The sequence below is a fragment of the Opisthorchis viverrini genome (assembly GCF_000715545.1).
Source record: "Opisthorchis viverrini unplaced genomic scaffold opera_v5_3, whole genome shotgun sequence".
NCBI classification, from domain to species: domain Eukaryota; kingdom Metazoa; phylum Platyhelminthes; class Trematoda; order Opisthorchiida; family Opisthorchiidae; genus Opisthorchis; species Opisthorchis viverrini.
Genome location: NW_008751659.1, coordinates 2,563,255 through 2,584,806, shown reverse-complemented (window position 1 = coordinate 2,584,806; position 21,552 = coordinate 2,563,255). Strand labels below are relative to the sequence as shown.

The 21,552-nt window shown below is 43.3% G+C and overlaps 1 protein-coding gene across 1 annotated transcript; it reads left to right on the top strand.

The window, feature by feature from the left end:
• Nucleotides 1-1,012: 1,012 nt before the first annotated feature.
• On the top strand, nt 1,013-21,204 carry T265_00336 (hypothetical protein; the record flags this gene model as incomplete). Its single annotated transcript, XM_009164081.1, has 7 exons — nt 1,013-1,123; nt 5,062-5,164; nt 11,101-11,255; nt 11,841-12,269; nt 14,558-14,787; nt 18,101-18,548; nt 20,775-21,204. 7 exons carry the CDS (start codon nt 1,067-1,069, stop codon nt 21,003-21,005), a joined length of 1,653 nt encoding a protein of 550 aa, XP_009162345.1.
• Nucleotides 21,205-21,552: the final 348 nt, after the last annotated feature.

Here is a 21,552-nt window from a genome sequence, read left to right as displayed (position 1 = left end):
TCCTCAATTGTCTATTGATTTAGGGCAAGTGTGCTGTCAGTTGGCAGTGAGGTTCGACTTTGCACTTGGACAAGTTTATCGATATATCGAATGCTTATACGTATGTTTTGTCACCGTTTCAGACGTCTGCACTGAACCAAGAAGCCGGGATTATCACATTGGATTTGCCTTCGACCTGATTCGGTTCAATTGTGGAACATTGACTTTTGCACATCTAATATATATATATATATTGTATCCTTGTTTTGTGTTCTCTAAGTGCTCTGCGTAAACGGTCAACGATAACACCCTTTCAACTCGGTTATTGAACCATCTCCACTAGTGGCAGAAGTTTGATGTTTACAGCGACGTGTAAAGATTCCGTTACTCAGACCCATTTTCTGCATCGGGTACGACGATATGCACGCTTAACCGTGTGGTTACCAGTGTAGTTCGTAACGTTGATGCGTAGTTACGTATACGTTTTAAGCCATTATAACGCGATAAAACAGGTCTAATAACAGCGATTTACCGTAACAGAGTGGTGATTTCACCATTATTTCCCGTTGAAATGCAGTCTAATGACGGTCATTTAATGTCCAACCACTTGGAAACACGGTTATTTAACCGTTCAGTAACCGAAAAACGTGGTTATGTGATGGTTATTTAACCGGGCATTAACCGGCAAACAGTTATTTGACGGTAATTCAACCGAGCAATAACTGGCAAACACGATTATTTGATAGATTATTTAACCGAGCAATGACCGGAAAACACGGTTATTTGACGGTTATATTGGTGCAAATAACCACCTGGTAACCGTTGTAGCGGACTAGGACCTAACCAGCGTGTTCGGATAAATTAGCAAGGAGTTCGGACGGAATTCAGCGGACAAGGGAATTCTGCCAGCCCAAGAACTTCTTCAGCCGCAGAACAAGAATGGACAAGATTGAATTGAGCGGGACTGTTATCCGCCGGGAATGACCTTTTCCAGTGCGCAGGTTTTAAAGTTGTTTTCAGTTCTCGTGTGTCACGGCTTCGACGTGGACGCCGTGGTTGGGAAACAATGTCAAACCGAGGGCGCTAAATGGAAACATTATCATCTGAGGAGCGTCGTATTTTGAATATATCCTGGGCTTTGAATGTAAGTCAGGATCACGGAGCGCATTTCAGCAGTCTATTTCTTTGAAGGAACCATGGTTCTTTTGTTGCTGCAGCAACACAGTCGGCCTCTCGACAAGAACACGACCAAGCTTGTATCGAAACTGTTAGGTAGTGCCTTTATCCGGTGGCGGCGCCTCCTATGCATGGCTTCGCCTCTCAAGCTCCTACTGGATAGTCCGCTGACATCCCCGTATTCGTCTGTCGACTATATCAATCTTTTGTCTCGTCTGGTGGTTGCTTGGTCCAAAGGTAAACAAACGCTAGTCCATTATATCGTGTCGACCCAACAGGAGTGGTGAGATACCTCGATTAACTGCGAAAGCAAGAATGAGTTTAGTGCCCGACCGGTAATATTCAACCCCACATAAATAACTATGTCTTGTGCCAAAGCCCCTTAGGCTACTGTTTCTGCAGCACGGATAAATCCGCAGCCTATGTGTGCGGGAAACTAGACAATATTTGACCAAAACCAATGCATTTGGTCTGAGCTGAGCTGTTGGTTCAGTCCACTGGTTCGTTTCTGGATTAATTAAGCAATGGTTCAGTTCATCTGTCACAGTTTCGATCGTCGGAAAGTGGGAAAGTGTGGGGGATACAATCAAGCCCTGGAGGCGCTGACATGTTCAGTTAGTTCGGAGACTAAACAGCTATGTAGTGATGTTCAAGCGCCATCGGCTGCCCGATCGTTAGCTGTTGTTGAGTTGAGTCACGGGATCTACATCCACAGAGGTGGTAGTTTTTGACCAGAAAGAGTTGATTGGTTATTTTTTCCATATATCTTTGCCGGTTAATACACCGCCCACCTCGACATATTTGATCGACCCTGGATTAAAACAAAGCGGTGTTGAAAATCACTTTTTACCCAGGGATCCAATAACTTATTCGTTCTGTTTTCTATAATTTTAGAAGGCATATATGCAAAAATCACTATATCAGGATTGTATGCGTGGTGCCTGTCAGTGGTAATAACGTTGCAAAATTTAGCCGCCTCAAGCCACCGATAGCCACCGTTAGCCACCGGTGGCACTGTGTTTACTGGGTCTCTGTCACTTGGGCTTAGCACAGAGTTGGGTGAAAAGAAGACTGTGAGATAGACGGTCCCATGGCACGCGGACTACATGTCCTAACTAGCGTAAACCCTGAAGTATGGGTGATTCATCTGTCGTAGAAAAACCCCTTCTTCCTAAAACCATCTAGAGCAACTCAAGATTGCTAATCCAATGTTCTCACCAGACACTATCAATGTTCAGGAGGTAACGACCGTTAAACACTGACAACTTCCGTATGTCCTCTGCAATTACAGGCCTTTTTCTTGGTTCACAAAGTAATATACATGGCACTGCCGCAGTGCAACGGACAAACTGACGTCAGTTCGGCACCATACGTTTCGGGGATCAACAAACTATACGCTGGCTTCTCGACCTGTGAATTAATCACAATTCAGCCAGTCCACCGGGACTTATGCTACTGCTCAGATAAACGACTTTATATTCCATGTCGACTGGCTCGTCTGCAAGGATGAGGTTTGGATTTTACCTCACTGAGTCTTGTAGCAGCAGTTTACAGTTTGCAGGTGTAAGGCGCATGTCAAACAATGTGGCATAATTATTTGGGTTATTTAAAATGATTTGCATTCTTGGAGGACCTGGACCAAAGTGAGCCATACCGTTCGGATACACAGTGTCTGTGAGTGAAGTCCGGGAAGTATTCCTATCCATGACGTTTCAGAGACATTTAGAGAAATTTCAAGCAGTACATCGGTAGCAAACTTGGAGAGGAAAGACAAGAGAGAACAGCCTTGTCATACACCAGTGAACGTGATGAACTCGGGCGAAATCTTGCCGTAAACCCCTACCAGTCCACAGGGGCTCTCGTACAGTGCCCTCATAATGATATAAATTTGAACTTCGCTAGACACCGACACAGTTTCTGAAGGTAGGCAGAGTCAAAAGCAGCTTTCATATCAGCACAATCTACTGACATATGACGTTCAAAAGAGTAGTGTTCCTCAAGAACTTGTCTCGAGGTGAAGATATGGCTGATACACCCTTGACTATGGCGAAACCCAGTTTGATTCTTACGAATCTCTCTCTCCAAATGATCGACCAACCTGCACAGAATAATGTCAGACAGTCCCTTATATGCGATTGTAACCAGCCTTATGCCACGACAGTTTTTATGTGACGTTCTTGCAAAATTTTTGAAGACTGTGATGACGGTAGAGGCTCCCTCTTCAACTCGTCTTCTGCATTCGTTCCAAATCTTCTGGAATATGATCGTCAGACTGTTTACCAGGACCGTATCATTCCTTTTGAAGAGTGCAGATCATGCGGGTCACGTGCCTTGTCGCCGTGAACTTTATATCTCACGCTGAATATCGGTTGAAAACGGCTGGTCGGTGTCGATGTTCCATTTAGGCCGAGATGGTTCGCTGGTTATAGTGCGAATTTACTGACCGGAAGTTCCGCGGTTCGAATCCGACCTCTGCCTCTCAACTTCGCCTGTCTAGGCTTGGGCAGCCTGGCATTATCGTAGCTCTCATGCTTCCTTCTGGTGAATACGGCAGTTAGGCACCGAAAGGGTGCTACAGCTGAACGATATAAATCTGCTGGGTTATTCCAGATGTTATGTTGAAGGAGGCCACCTCGAACTCCGTTTTGAAATTATCTATGTTCCTCAACATTGCCAACGTGCATTATGTCATCACGCCGCCATATCACTATTACCCTACATTTAGTAATACGGCCGGATGCAATGAGATGCAGCTAATATTTGTCACCTCATTTTGAAAAGTCCAAAGCGCAATTGAAGTGTATCTGCCCGCGACTTCTTTTCAGGACAGGTAGTTCTAAAGACCATCTGAAGACTAGGGTAACTACAGTTCGCGACTCCCATCAAACCTAGACCAGCTTAAGTGGTTAATCGAAAGGACAAATCTACACCGCCCGTACTCGGCCTGTACTGCTGTACAGCAGTCAACCTTGTTTTTCACGTGTCAGAGGCATTCAGCCCCAATCCGTCTGTGAACCTCACCATCCGCGAATACTTGCTTGCGTTTGGTAGTGAGACCAGTAATTAACAGCGACATCCATTGTTTCATTTGTGACTCAGGAAGGCCCGGAAAATCCTTGAGAACTATCCTTTCCCAGCTAAGCTTAGGTGGTTAGACCATGTCTTACAGTTGCGTAGCTATTTTTTGTCAGTGTTATTTTCGCTAAGCTGGAAGCCACCTGAAAAGCACATGAAGGGTGTATTAGTTAGCACCAGAGTGTGAAACACGTTTGTACATCCGAACACTGAATGACTTCATGCTTCGTTTGGTTCGAAGAAACCGCTTGCGAAACGTGGTCTTTTAGCGAGATGACGCCAAGAAACAGCCTACCTCACTGCATTATTTTGTTTCACTAGGTCCGGGCCAAGATCCGACCTAAATCCACCTAAAGAACAGTTTACCTTTGAATACGCACACTGAACCTTTTGTTGTACTGAATGAAGGTGATAAAGTGTGATGATCGGCTGCAACAACGAGCAGGAGCTAAATGGTGGCCGAATTCGTAGAAATGGTCATTCTAGTTGTTACCTTAGAATGCGTCCCCATAACAAACAACCTCTTCTGGTGGTCATAGGGCACTCACTTCAGGAGGAATGAAAAAAATCCTATCCGACAGCTGCTGTTGCCGATCCTATGCCCTAATTAACTGGATCATTCGGGATACGAACCTCCAAATCATCTTGTCTGTTTCTTGATCTGTTATGGAAGAGAATTGTTTTTATTTCCATGCTCCTTTCCCTTACTTCAGTACTCTCCATAAGAAAGCTACTTTCCGAAAGCCCTTTCTGTTCACTTAGAGATGTTCAATATAGTCATTTCTTGAGGCGCCTCTTTCTTGTATCTTCCTCTTTTGACCCTCTTTCTAGGCACGAATTCGCCGAGCAGACGAAGGACTTAGAGAAGCCGTCCAGTGTCTGCGGCAACTAAAGCGCGTTATCCGGGACTACCAGTCTTCTGTGTACTTTAATGGTATGTCAGTTGTGCATTTGGCTGCTAGGTACCAAACGTAAATTGAAGTTACCTACACATAATTTTACATTCAAAACACTTAATGCCCTTAACCTATTTCATGAGAATAGCAACAAGAGATGGCTTACGGGGTGGCAACATTTCATTCGATTTCACAGCTTCTGAACGCGAAACGTGATGGTTCTTTTGTTGCTGCTCAGATGGTTCTTGATTTGTTATTCGAGCTTGCCGAATAGATTGCAGTGTGCGAATATCTGATCTCCGTTGACGAACTAGCCAAGAAGGTCCATGTCCTATCTTCACCTCAAGTCATCCCAACTCAGTTGGAGATTTTATCGTTAGGGCCGCATTTTGGAATTCTGATGAAAAAAACCAAACATCCTCACAGCCAAGTCCAGTTTGCTAACTCTCACAATCAGGTTCTAACTCGTAGAACGCTCCGAAGTGGAATTAGTCGGCATCTCTTCTCCAGTCCAACCGAACTGTTCGTATGTAAATATAATTAGTCGTTCAGCCGTAGTGCCCCTTCGGTGCCTAATTACCATGCCACCTAGAAGGAAGCACAAGGGCTGGAAAACTGCCAGGTTGCCCAAGCTTAGGTAGGGGGAATCAAGGGGCAGAGGTCGGGTTCGAAACATGGACCTTCCGGTCATTAAATTCGCGCTGTAACGGCTGAGTCTTCTCTCCCCCGAACTGTTGACTACACTCCGAACATTATCAAATGACCAAACAGTTCCAACTCATGGTGCCATTCGTGATTTTGGAACTGGACGAGGGTTATAGTATTGTGATCATGATTGCTGATCCAAAACTCAATACTTTCCAATTGAGGTAGGTTCTGAACGTTCACAGAAAATGAAGCCAGCAAGCTGCCAGACTCGCCAACTATTACTAATCAATGGAGTCATAAAAGAGACACAGTTGGAAGTGGGACCCAACAGGGTTCAGATACCAAGAATGGATGTGCCTGTACAATTTCAGAAGCAATGCGATTCTTCAGATCAATTCGCAACGTTCAAAACTCAGCTCACTACAAAGTTAAGCCAGTGTGTGGTGAAGAAACATGTTCCAGTCCGAATGCTTTTACTTCCATATCATCCAAAGGACTCTTACAAACCTTGTCTTCAATTGAGAAATGCGTCAGTGACATACCAAACGACGTCGTGGGAAGACATTGACTCCCCAGTTATTCATCTGATTTTATAGTTAATAAGAATATTTAGCTGATTCCTTAACTTGAACGGCTCAATTATCTAACCTACCGTTTTGCATGACCGTAGAAGGGAATGCCTATAGGTCTATAGATAGCGCCTGCTAGACCCAACTGTGACTATCGTTTCTCCGTCTAAGATCGGATGAGATACCTGCGGTACTATCAAAAAAACGTAAAAGTCACGTTATGGATGCGCTAGGTTTTGCCTCTGGACAATGCTTCGTGTTTATCACCTTGGTAATTTCCACCCACGTTTTCGATTTCTTTTCCCACTTTTCGCTTTATACCTCTATTATAGACCCTGCATGTTTATACTTCCAGGAATGTTGAAAACAAACATAATGCTAACAGATCGTAAGCTGTGTTTCCCTATTTTCCTAATTTTACGTTGACAAGCTATCAGGTTTTTTATAACCTTTCTACTCCTCTGGAAATGGCCATAAAATGCAGCTCGTCCTCAGGTCAATCCAATGCCTGGCTCTAATGTCCTTCGTCAAAGAAAATAAGCCAATCCTGGTTGTTAGGTGGTTCATTTTATTGTCTGATAAGGTACCACCACTCAACGCCTTATGTGGGTTGTCACTCTAGGTCACCAGAAGGGATACCCACCTTCCGCTTGCCAAGTTATTATGAAAATACAAACAATAAGGATACATGGTTCTGCACTTTCGTGCTATTCTATTAGTACGTGCTGTAGAACATCGACAAATGGCACTGCAACATCACCCCTTTTCATTGGCTCTCACTCCCTACCTACTGCTCTATCACCGAGACCAATTTACAGATGTGGTTAACCCACCCAACTACAACTTTTAAATTCTGTGCATTTACCTCTTTTTCCTTGTAAGGTTAGAGTGTGTGCTTAATTTCGTTATGTTTCACTGCTTCGTGCTCTGTACTGCTTTTACATCTGATTTTCAACTGTTATCTCTTAATTCAACCTTCTTTTGCACGACATATACTTCTGTGTTTATCATCTTCCCCCCCCCCGGTAACGATAATACTTCGTCCAGCTTACCTTCTTTAAACGATACCTTCAGTCCGAATTCGCCGCAGAAGCTTGCATTTTTGGTGGTTTTGTTGTTTCTAAAATGGAGCGGATTCAACGCAGAACTCACTAGCCACAAGACGGCTCCTGTTTACCACGAAATCTCTCACCCTGTTTATCTTCTTCCTAACCTGAGTTTCCAAATATTTTAGGTTTTTTGTTGAAGTTCTCTTAAGGCGCCCGTCCATTAGGTCACTCTGTCGTCCCCCGTTGATTCAGAACATTTTCTTATCGCCATTTCTTGCTGGCTTTCTCGACACACCTACTTTTTCTTCCCTTTATGTTTTAGCAGTACGTATCTACTGACCTGGACGTGGTTACCTCTGGCAAATTGAATAAGTCTGTTACCAATCAGTTGAAGAACGCTTGCAACCGATTAAGTAGACACAAGACTCTTCAGGCCAAGTGACTGGGTTACGATATTTAAGGTGGAAGGAGAACCAATAGCTAAGCCAAGCTAAACCTGTGTTAGGTGTCAGCCAAGGGATTTTTTGTGCTAGGGTGCGTCACAAAGTTTTCAACCAATGGGGGAACTCAGAGGACATGGGTCCAACTTAGGGTCTGGTTCACATGATCTCCTTTGAACGTAGTTTGTACTTGTCGTCCGTCTTTGTGAATGAGCTTGTGCTACGATGGTTGTGTGAGCGAGGGAGTCTGCGAACTTTGGTCGGGTTGGAACTTCCACCCTCTTTTTTGGTAATGATTATGCGTTTATTGATAACCACACTGTGACGTCTCGATTCGGCTTATCTAAAGCTCAACAATAAATCTACCGATTTTTACCAAACTTTTCCAAAATGTGTTACTTGTTTTTACCAAACCAGGAAAGGCATCATCCCTTAGTTAATTAAACCACATCCTCCTGAATGGTAATGTGCAGGCGTTGGCAGATGCCTTCCTGTCCCTCGAAATGCGCTGACTACATTGTTGCAATTAACACCTGATCATCTCTGGTCGGTAAAGTAGGAAATCAGTAAAGTGAGAAGTGATTTCAGTGGTTCGTTTCATCAAGGTGCATGATCATCTGAATTAGTTGCAATCCGACTGCGTCTCACCCCCGGTGTTCACATGAATAGCCATTACGCATGCTAAAGCCATCGATGCGTAAAGCTACTGAGCGGTCACTGTTTGATCCCGCGTTGACTGCCTCTCAAAAGGAGTTACTGTAAACTTGGCACGGAACTGCAACGATGGTTCCTCGTAATTGGGACGGTATTATTACTTTTCGTCCAAGTTGAGCCCTCTGACCTTTCGAGTACGTGCTATACTATACTGAGCAAAATTCATCCATTCAAGCTTGGGCTTGTGGTTAATTTGCAGTGCTGATAACTGGGGATGAGTTATCCGATAGTTTGCCAAACACCAATGTTTTTGTTTCACTTGCGAAAATGACGGAGTCGCCGAAATTATGAAATAACTGAGTTAGTTGGGGATAGGGGAACTTGGAGATAACTATTTTCGTCAGCGAACGTCAGCTTTGGAAATCTTATTGTGATAACACGTGAACTCCATGGAACATAATACCAACATTGATAGAAATTAATAATAATGGACAATAATTGTTCAGCTGTAACACCTTTTCGGTGCCTAACTTCCATGCCACCCGAAGGAACCACGATGGCTGGGATACTGCCAGGTCGCCCAAGCCTAGACAGGAGAAGTCAAGACGTAGAGGTCGGATTCGAACCACGGATCATCTGGTCAGTAAATTCGCGCTCTGGCCACTAAGCCATCTGGCTACGCTTTGAATTTTCTCACAAACTTGTGCTGGGAGCTCTGAAGCTAACCATAGTTTTTGGTTGAGGTAATAATTGCTGGGATCTCTTGCTTTACTTATGCCGTCCAACTGAGCAGAATTGCGTAAGTGTAATAGGCTTACTTGGTTCGTCCTTTTTTACAATAATTGGATTTACGTATGTCGCATTTAGGTTTCACGATCCCCTGTTTGTCGCTTTCTCGTTACTGACATTTTTTCTTATTCTCAGGTGACTGTAAACCAGGAAAGGCATCATCCCTTAGTTAATTAAACCACATCCTCCTGAATGGTAATGTGCAGGCGTTGGCAGATGCCTTCCTGTCCCTCGAAATGCGCTGACTACATTGTTGCAATTAACACCTGATCATCTCTGGTCGGTAAAGTAGGAAATCAGTAAAGTGAGAAGTGATTTCAGTGGTTCGTTTCATCAAGGTGCAACCTCCATGATCATCTGAATTAGTTGCAATCCGACTGCGTCTCACCCCCGGTGTTCACATGAATAGCCATTACGCATGCTAAAGCCATCGATGCGTAAAGCTACTGAGCGGTCACTGTTTGATCCCGCGTTGACTGCCTCTCAAAAGGAGTTACTGTAAACTTGGCACGGAACTGCAACGATGGTTCCTCGTAATTGGGACGGTATTATTACTTTTCGTCCAAGTTGAGCCCTCTGACCTTTCGAGTACGTGCTATACTATACTGAGCAAAATTCATCCATTCAAGCTTGGGCTTGTGGTTAATTTGCAGTGCTGATAACTGGGGATGAGTTATCCGATAGTTTGCCAAACACCAATGTTTTTGTTTCACTTGCGAAAATGACGGAGTCGCCGAAATTATGAAATAACTGAGTTAGTTGGGGATAGGGGAACTTGGAGATAACTATTTTCGTCAGCGAACGTCAGCTTTGGAAATCTTATTGTGATAACACGTGAACTCCATGGAACATAATACCAACATTGATAGAAATTAATAATAATGCTGCGTCTCACCCCCGGTGTTCACATGAATAGCCATTACGCATGCTAAAGCCATCGATGCGTAAAGCTACTGAGCGGTCACTGTTTGATCCCGCGTTGACTGCCTCTCAAAAGGAGTTACTGTAAACTTGGCACGGAACTGCAACGATGGTTCCTCGTAATTGGGACGGTATTATTACTTTTCGTCCAAGTTGAGCCCTCTGACCTTTCGAGTACGTGCTATACTATACTGAGCAAAATTCATCCATTCAAGCTTGGGCTTGTGGTTAATTTGCAGTGCTGATAACTGGGGATGAGTTATCCGATAGTTTGCCAAACACCAACGTTTTTGTTTCACTTGCGAAAATGACGGAGTCGCCGAAATTATGAAATAACTGAGTTAGTTGGGGATAGGGGAACTTGGAGATAACTATTTTCGTCAGCGAACGTCAGCTTTGGAAATCTTATTGTGATAACACGTGAACTCCATGGAACATAATACCAACATTGATAGAAATTAATAATAATGGACAATAATTGTTCAGCTGTAACACCTTTTCGGTGCCTAACTTCCATGCCACCCGAAGGAACCACGATGGCTGGGATACTGCCAGGTCGCCCAAGCCTAGACAGGAGAAGTCAAGACGTAGAGGTCGGATTCGAACCACGGATCATCTGGTCAGTAAATTCGCGCTCTGGCCACTAAGCCATCTGGCTACGCTTTGAATTTTCTCACAAACTTGTGCTGGGAGCTCTGAAGCTAACCATAGTTTTTGGTTGAGGTAATAATTGCTGGGATCTCTTGCTTTACTTATGCCGTCCAACTGAGCAGAATTGCGTAAGTGTAATAGGCTTACTTGGTTCGTCCTTTTTTACAATAATTGGATTTACGTATGTCGCATTTAGGTTTCACGATCCCCTGTTTGTCGCTTTCTCGTTACTGACGTTTTTTCTTATTCTCAGGTGACTGTTGGAACCAAACTTCTTTTCACAACATCACAACCCTCGATAGCGGAATCTTTTCAGCTGAATGCACCAAACATCTGCAAAGTACCCACCAAGGCAAGGAAAAGTGCATGAAACCGAGCGCTTACTCGTTAGATGTGAACCCAAGTTGGGTATGCAATATCAGTTTAATCTACTGATGGATACTGATGATACGCACCGCCCCGTAAAAATGCATTTCACATAAGTTTAAAAGTACTCCACGTAGATCGTATTCAGGGTGAAGATGTTGCGCCAGCAGAGAGTGATCCTATCAAGGAGAAAGGCCATTCCAAGTATAGCACCTTCCAACAACTTTTAGAGGTGACACCAGCATTGCATTTATTGATATTTTAGTAGTTTACAATCAGATTTTAACAGTCTGTTTTCTTCCTTGGACATAAAAGCCTTTCCAGGCTGAATGTAACTTTAAATTCTCAAACCGAACGGCTACATGGGAGTTACGGGCAAAAACGTGATAACTGTTCTCCAGCGCATGCTTATTAGTAGCAGCTGTCAACCGAAAGGTATTCGTATGCCTGTGACGATAGTACTGAATGATTTTATATCCTCCGATACTGAGTCAAACGAGTAAAATCTTCTGAGATAAGGTTATTTTCCTGTTATCTACAGCTCACAAATTTTCACCATTTTCTGTAGTAACTGTTCCATTTCACACAATCTGTGAAATTAATTAGCATATTTATTGTATTCTTCAGAGAACGCTGGATCCTGCAAACAGCACCCTCCCCGGGACATTTAACAGTAATGTTTTTTCTCATCCATCTACAAACGACGAAGACCCCACTTCTACTACAAAGCAAGCTGAAATATTGTTTCGACAGTGTGTGAAATCTGGCGACGCAACGCTGCTGTCAACTAGATCGGATACTAAACGAAACATCGGCGGTCATAAAAGCCTGAGGCCATTCCCAGAAAGCTCATTCGGTGAAGATATACCTTTAACTAGGTCTTCGCTGCCCATTTTAACGACGCCTCAGGTGGAGATGACGCTAAACTCCGAAACTGAGGGACAAAATATCCAGACAAGAAAACAGCCTACCGCGTCCTTGCTGAAATGTTCACCGGGCGCCGGCATGTATTTGGGAGATTGCGGAGTTGCTGCTGGAAATTACAACTCAATGCCCGTATGTTTTGGTCCTATGCTAGCTGTTTCGTGAAAACTGTTCTGCTTCAAAGCCAGTCGCCCAATATTTTTCCAATCTTAATGTGCCGCCCCCACCTCTCCGGTACCTTTAATTGTCGTATGCAACTAGGTTTCTGAGGATAGTAGCCTATTTTTCCCCTTTATTGTAGCTGCCCACTATCTAACGTCTTGACCAGTAGCACAATAGGGCTCCGCGAATCCCAAACATTTCATCCGTTTCAGGAATAGATACATAATTTGTTTGCACTTTTCCGTGAGGAAATTTACTGATGATCTGTTTCTTTGGACTGCACACAGGTTTAAACGTGGTGGTACACTGGTCAGGTTTCCGCTAGCTATTTTTGGTCATGTTGGTAATCGCTAGAACAGAGCCCTCAAAATGAGTCAGTCTTGTTCCTCCCAGAATAATATTTCGAGGAAGCTCACTTGTATTGTGTTGATGTTTCCTAATGGATGAGGGTCATTGGTCGAATGTCAGTTTGAATTGTTTCGAGAACTTTGAATTCAAGATGTGGTTCTCTGAATTACTGTTGGCATTAGTGTGCTCATCTTTATCTCGTTTTGGAGTGGATATTTGGCTCTGGATACCCCCAACCAGTGTTGTTTTTCAAATGATCGAACAGGATTGGACATAGTTGATCCCGAACATTGATAAGATCAATGTTCGCGAATGAGAAATCGAGCCTTTACAAGCTGCTACTCAGCCTGTGGTCCAGTCCAATCCGTTTAGTTGAACAGCTGATCCGAAACAGCGTTACAGTAAGGTATGGTATTGTACACCACAGGAAGCTGTTCAATACCCACATTCTTTCAGGTTTCACGGCGCGTTTGCATTTTTAATAATCTGTCTTCGTTTGTTTATGAACTGCCTAATTTCGGATATTGTAATCAGTTAACTCCAAAATCGAATCTTTCGTGGGCGTGATGTAAAAATACCTCGTGGGTGTCTCCTCCATTGGGATTTCGGTTAAAACTAACACAGTAATTTTTAAGCATCATTTTAAACTTAGCTAACTCAGGACGCACATCTTACTTGTTTCACCCTGTTGTGCAATAATAGTGCCAAAACTACCTCAGAGTGGACCCATGTCACAAGTAGCAGGTGTGTTCTGCTTATAGTTATCTTAATAAGTGACATCCTAAGAGACAATTGGAGTAAAACTGGTTTGCACAATGCTTCTTACTTTTTCATCCATGTTCAGCTTTGTCTTGCATTGTTAATCCAAGAATTACGTGAAGATATCACTACCTGCTCAATAATCGGCTGAGAAACTGATTCACCTAAAACACTAAAAAAGCGGACCACCGCCAGTTCATGCGATATGAACTGCAAGGTTGACGAAGGCGTGATGCCTTGTCCCGTATAAACGCAATTTAGCGATAGTTAGAATTAGTGGAGCTTTCAATATTCATCGAGGTTTGTGAGGTAGGCACCAATGATGATTCTTAACCGCACTAAAATGATTTAACAGCGCATATAGGCTTTTCGATACAAAATCTAAACTGTCCTGATCAACTTTTTACAGCACGAAAACGGCGTAATGACATCCTGGGATATCAAACCCCTTGTCACTCCAGGTACAGTGAGGTGTGTATCATTTTTAGGAGATATGATCCTGCTTTGAGCAAGCGTCATACTAAGTGCACTACCATGCTGTCTTGATTTTTTATTTATGAAATTGTATAGTTTGACAAACGTCATCGTTTTTTATAGCAGGAGGCCTGAACCCTCGAAACAGAGCTCTCACAAGGAGCAAGAAGCTATTATTACTCTGATTCAATGCTCTGTCCCCGGTTTAGATGAATGCTGCCTTGGAAATCGGTGTGTTCACTGTTCCGCCGGAAGGCATCCTTGTTAAGGATATAAGTTTCAGAAAGAGGTGCACCGGCCTGTGAATGAACAGCTAAGGTAGTGTCATCATAAGGATAGAGCTTCACTATCCAGCAGATTGAATGAGTTGACCATTGTGTCAATATCAACGTGATACGCTCAAAGTTTGGAAAGAACCAATTACCACTGGAATGTGGTACACCAAAAGGACTACGCTATGCTTCGGGACTGCTTTTCGTGCCGTTACATCATCCCCACCAAAGTTATGGTGAAAAGGTTTGTCGCTATGCTAGATGATGTATGCGCCTCCGAAAGGCTCGTCCGGTTCGTTGACATTTGCTAACAAACCGTTATAAAATTCTTTCTCAAAAATGACTTATTTTTGACACTATCACAGTTCAAGTAATCTTTTCGTCCAATTTCTCACTTCCTCCAAGGCTCCATCTAAGCAGGCTACTCCGTACCCAGCCTCTCTACAGAACATGAACATACAATATTCCATTTTTGAGACTGCTAGCACTTCAACTCCCACATATCACATGTCCAAGGCAGTAATATCGCACTCCGATCACCAGAAGTCTGTTCAATGTAAGGTGGTCGAGAGCAGGCTCCATACAGCTTTTGCCGGAACTGCCAGAGTCTTCAGATATAATAGTGACGCAAAGAAGTAAGTTTATTGCAGTTCACCTTCTTGGTTCAGTCTACGGTATTAGTCTTAGTCAGTCACTTCGAGGTCTCGATTGATCAGCATTTTATCCAGTAACTAGTACTATGGATGAATTCTTTGGGAGTGTAATATGTAATACCTTCAGAAATTGGGACACTGTGAAAACGAGTCTTTCGACCTCTTGTATGTCTGCTTTCTCAGGATTCTAGGGTAACATGCCCGATTACGAAAAATTGCACGAGGAATTTAAATGCTCGTGGTGATATCTCTTACAGCCTTTAACTTCAACTTTATATAGGGACTCACTCTGAATTTCTCGGTCTTTTACGACGTTTGGTACAAAACGAATTTTTCGCGTTTCCAATGAGCTATCAACTGCTTTCTCCACTTTGTTTTCGAAAGATTCTTGTCGGCATCTCAGCAGACATCTAGACCGTGCGCAATATAGTCGATGGAGTGGTTTAAAAGGTGAATGAACGATAACTCGTGAAAAATTACAAACTCATCCAATAATCTTTCTAGAAAAACTGCCCGCTTGTCCATCAACTTCTTCCTCAGATTCCGAGGTCATAACTCCTTTAGCAACACAAAACCTATTGACCTCTGTAGGAACTGCATCCTGGGTACACTATGGCATACGCTGATAGGCGAACACTATCCCCGAAATGTACTTAGGTTACAGAGTTATCCACCTGTATCCTAGTGCAACTGAATTCCCACAAATCGTTCATAAAACTGGAAAGTGGTTGTGCAGTATTCTACGACCAACGACCATATCGGAGCGGAACTAGGAAGACGAATTGGTGTTGTCCATTGCATGCTGACATTACGATCGATACTTCCCAGTATTAATATATCTCTAACATTGAATTTGGAGTAGTCATTCAGTTTTCGAACATTCTACTAGCCTGTGCTGTTTTCCTGTGCGGAATTGGCCTGTGGCTATTGGAGTGTGTACACTGCAAGGGACACCACTCATAAGCTAAATTAAAACTCTCCGACAGCCGTTATCGGTTTCGTTCTTCTTGGGGTTTTCAAGGTAGCCGCAGGCAGTGACTGTCCTCAACCTCATATTTCACTTGAAACCAAATGATACTTTTCAACAGATGCCTAGGATCGTAACCCTTGCAGTGAGGAAAATCACCCCCAAACTAGGGAGTTGTGAATTCCTTGAAGAGGTAGGGTTGGAGCCTCAGAGACCGAAAACAAAAATTAGGTGAAGGATGCTTTACCTGAAATCTCTGGATGAGTGGTCTCTCTCTTCAAAGGGCTCTTCATTATGTCCCAGAACATCAGGATTGATCACGCTCCCACGTGACGCTGAGACTATTTCCGTCGCAAGCCACTGTTGCTGAAGAAGAGTTTGGCCTCACCTAAATACATTTGGTTATTGGAACTACCTTTGTGCTTAAAAATGAGGGTAAAACTTATGAGGTCACACAGAAATTCTTTTGAGGATGATTTGGCACCTCTCTATGGTACAAATATAACGAAGCTATACGGAATGTAACGCGGCTATCCAAAATTGCTATCCCATTCTGAGCCTACAATGAGTAAACGTTCTATCTCCTGTTGATAAAAGTGCAGGTCTACTTTCCTTAAACGACCTCAGGTTCATCTATGTGGCGCATATCCTATTTTTTCGTTTAAGGGGAATAGATTCTCACGTCCCATAATTCTTTCGGTTACCATACGCCCGAAATATGTTTTTAGGTGATACCTTAGGGCCATGATGATAGTGTGTTTGAATATGGACGGGAGTTTTTCGTCATTATGCTTCAATCAATACACATACTCTTCAGGAAATTTATGTTTCCTGTTTACTGATAGTGTTAATAGGTGCCTACGCCTCCAGAGGACCAACATGGTGTTGAGGAGTTTGATTTGATATGCACATAGTGGAACTCAAAGAACAACTAGTTGAAATACATCATGTAAGACAAGGTAATATAACTCCATTTCTGTGGCTAAACTGCGTGGGTCATGAACCTTCTCCTGAGGCTTCTATTGGTCACTCTTGAGCTGACTGAACTTTTGACTTAGACATCGAGCATAGAATAGAAAAATGCTGCTAGGATCAGAAGCGGAACCGGACTTCACTCGCATAACCAATCAGATGCAAGCTAATGATAGGCTGACAATGCCAAGTGTGGAGCGCATCACCCCTATAAGCGGCTTTAAATGGGTCTATCAACATTTTCATCACATGTTTTCAACTACGCCTTCTCTGTTTGTCATTTACCATTTATCATCTTGTGGGCTGTTAGTGATTCGTAACAGCCTACCTACATGAGTTGAATCAGTTTTCTTTATGTTTGGAATGGCGTCGACGGATACACAAAACCATAAAATCCGGTCCATCGCTCATGACTTTGAAATGGGGAATATCATTGTCATTGCTCTTGGGCTTCTTTGCACCAGCCCCGTTTGCCAAATTTGCCACCAATGATATGTAAGCGATCGGCCATGGTGTCTTACTGCCGTCTCCACAATACTTTTCAGCATTCCGGCCCCACATCTTACATACTCATACCCAATGATTGTTAGGTCGAAGTATAATCGGGTGGTACACCGTAGTTCTTATTGTACTGCAATGCCAATCCTTTACTGGTTTTTCTCTACAAGCCAACTATTGTAAAGAACGTCCTGGCGAATTCTTGGGTAATTCAATGTATGTAACACTTTAAAACGACTCCCCTCACTTTTCTTGATCGGGCCTCTTCCCTACAGGAAACAGTCCTTTCAGTCGGGTCAAAAATAGTTTTCCACGATGGTAGTCCCTGTAGTTTATCCATATGCCGTTTGATGGGCCTCTTAGACGTACCTTTTAATGGAGTTCTTGGGTAAACGGCACCAGTAAGTACAAAGTTAAACCAGCCTACTGAAATGTGAACTGAGAATGAGTGGAGTAATCGTGGTCCACCACTGAAGTACGTTTGTTCACATGTAGTTTATGAAACTCAATGAGACCTCTAAGTTACTAGTAACAGCCAAGGACCAACGGCGTACTGATTGTCACTTTTTCTGCTTTGTGGGCGTTAGGCTGGTGCGCTGTTTGATTGCTAGGTGAAATGTCCTGGTAAGACTCCCGACCTTCAGTCGGTTCCGCGTATTTTATTGCATTCCACTCGCCAGATTGTGTAAAACGCACATAGACGGGTACCTTAAGAGCAATTCAGCACCTTAAATTCTTGGACTGCATTACTCAGATCTTTGTGTGCATTTTTGTATGTTTCCCTGTTTTGTGTGATTTCGCTTGAGTCAGTAAGGAACCATATATTTTTTAACCCTTTCCCATTCCCTTTTGCCTCAGAGAAAATAACGAGGATACGACGCTTACTAAAGAAGCCAGTGGGGTTGTTTCTCGCAAATGGCTTGAGCAGCTTGTTGTAAGACTTCAGCACTTACTGGACAGCACGCATCCATCATGTACCACACCTAATGATGACCGGATTTCAAAGCATACGCACATATGTCCTAATCCGAATTCTGAATCACCCTCACGGCCTTTTGTCGAAGCTGAACAACCCAAAGTACGTGTATCTGAACCTTGTGAAAGGACCAAAGCGTCCATTCCACCCGCGTGGATGTTTTCCGACAACAAACCGACGTTTCATCGTGCTGAGAGACCCACATCACCCGACTTTGTAGCATATGTTCCAGTGGATCAGTTCTGTCTTTGTGAAGAAGTCAATGCATCGACTCGACCTAACCACGTGAGCAGCGTTAGGAAGTTTTCATCAAAAGAATATCGAAAACCAGTACGTTCCCGACTAAAACTCTATGTTGACCGGCACCTATCTTAGAGGTACAGTTGTGGAGCTACCTCAGTTTTTTTTACAGTTAGACTCCTGCAAAGCGATATCTCCTCCTGGTGGCAACTCTTGGTCTGTTCCGCCATTTTTTTCACTTTTTCCACTCGTAACTTGAAGAGCCGAGCCGTTCTTCTCTGTAACCCAAGGGTTGCTGTTGATTCCGTTTCATGGTGACTCATTCAGTGGGCGGCGTCATTTTCATGACAGACGAACCATTACTTATTACGCCGCTTGCCAGCTCTCTGGAATTAAGTTAGTGGACGTTCCTGCAGTTATCTCACCATAACATACTACTAATAAGGCTGACGGAACCTGATGATCCTAAAAAATGGCGGCATCGGGAGTGGGCTATCAATATTTTCTTAGCTATCTCATGAGTGGTGTGTTCTAGATCAAACGACAAATGCTCCCTGTAAGTATAAACGTGTTCGATATTTTTTCGAAATTGATGCTAGTACGAATCACGAGTCATATTCCATATTGATGTTCCGTAGTTTGCTTAAAAATTGGCCAGTAGTGTTGATCAAGAATCAAGCGTTGCAATCTTCTCCACAGGTTTTTCGCCAATAAGTAAGATGGACTTACAGGAAGTTAAACGAATGTTGGAAGTACAGTCCCATCCTCCTTTGGTAGTCGTAAGATTGTGCAATTTTGGTGCCATCAGACTTCATTCTCTATCGTTCCAGTGATTTCTTCAATATAAGGATTTATCCGCTACGAAGTGAGATTCTGTATATGATACTAGTGAACTGCTCAATACTACGGTTCAGTTTTCAAACTGGAAAGGGACAACCGAATAACATTCTTGAACAGAAAGACGGATGGGACTCTTGAAACCTGCATGAACCGGAAAGAAGCATATACGGATCAAACAGTGAACTACAACGGCAACCACCCGATCAACAGTAAAAGGAGCTGCATTTAAACTCTGTTCAAGATGGTGAAAACACTAGTACCACATAGCTAAAGAAGACAAATCAACAACAGCAAGGACAACAACAAGGACCAGACGGGTAGCTCTACCTTACATCAAGAATACTTCTGAACTCACAGTCAGACTATCAGCTCAAAATGGAATCATGGTAGTGCCATTTTACGGAAGTTGATTTCAAGACCGAAGGGCAACATTGATAAAACCAAGGGAACGATGTGATGTACCAAATCAACTGCAACAGTTTCTACGTTAGACAGGATCGGAGGAAATTATGCACATCAATAGAGGAGCACAATGCGACCACTAGGAGACATGATTCTCTATCCTTTGTATGTCCCGGGATGGTGACATTTTTAATCTCAAAGACGTAAAAATCTTCGCATGCGGATATGAGACAATGGAATTTCTGAAAACACGGCACTCCACGACTGATTTGGTTAACCGACGCATTGAACTAGATCCTATCAACACACCACTAAGTACACAGGACCAGTGTTTCAACCAGGATACTCGGACAGCCGACTATCGGGTTGAGATACCAAGAAACTCCTGGGGTCAGATCAATAAATACTACAAAGTTATACCAAGGGAGCTCAAGGACAGAGATCACTCCAGTAGCAACCAGCAGACGAGAGCAAGGAGGGCCATGCTCAAAGGTCATGTGGTCATCGGACCAAACAACCAGTTGCGATCAAAGGTGAGCCCTGGCTAACACCACGCATAAAACAACACATACGCACCATTACTCAACGCACAACCACTGACCCACTGGTACGCTCTACTCCACTCCCTAACAACACATTGATGACGTCCACTGGTGATGAAACTCTTGTAATCAAACTACCCAGCTCAGCGAGGAAACCAGCGACCATCTACGCTACCGGAGCTACCAAAGTTATCCTCAGCAGCAAACGTTTGTTGATATTTTTTATTAAAGCCCCTACTAGGAGTCTTAATCTCAAAGTGGCTTAAGGATGACTTGCCCACGCTATCTAGGACAAACGTATTAAGATATCGTTCAGATGTATCCAGTCAGGCATGCTGAGTATAAGTTTTACCTAGGACTACGACAAACCGGAGTCATAGAGCGAGTTTTTGTAAATTATGGGGATGCAAAACCGAATGTAATTTCCCCCTCCTATCTCATAATTAGACGGCAGCAGGCTATGTGACCTCCCTGTTCTTCCAATACATATCTGTGGCTTCGCTGTCCTCTTTTGTATTCCTCATAAATGTAGCCCGCAAAACGTCCACCTCCACGACCTAAGTCAAACCGATCCACCCACTGGCACGGCATCCAAGTTACAACCACTATCCGCCCGTTTCTTGGAGTTGACCGATGCAGTCCACGTATACGTATTACGAACGCATCTGAATCATTAAATGATGTTAATGACAAGCCTAACAGAACGACAGTTCGGTCGAACGAGAACAACCGAGTTCGTGTTAAAAGGATACCCTGGCGTTGATAAGTTTTTCGCATTTGTTTCCTCAGCTTCGACTTCTTCTGCCTCCTGTTTGACATGAAAGTCCCAGTGATTCCCTCATTTTCTTATTTGAGAGTTCTCTAAGTCTGGATTGTTTTTTATTAACTTCGCATTCTTGAGTATGCCTCTAATTCCACTATTGTTTTTTGAAGACCTTTGTGCACCCAAAGGTAACTTTGGCAGATGGATAAAATTTCTCAGAAACGCTGGGTGATTTTCTCTTCCTTTACTCTGATAGATAGCTAGGTAAACTGTCAAATTTAAACTGGCGATTGAAGTTGGATTCTTTGGACAGGCGTCCTACGCATGGCCTCCGAAATCGCTTGTCAATGGTGAAACCAAGCAGTTTTTGTGGGCCTACTGTATTCCAGTTATCCTTTAAGAGGCTTACCATGGGTCTGATTTTCTTACCTTCCAGCTGAGACGTTCTGTCAGCGTATTGGAAGATATCTACATCAAAAACTACGACGGACTGTTTAGTTCGGGCAGTGCGGCAGCTCCGTTCATACAATCACCTACGTCTCAGAAG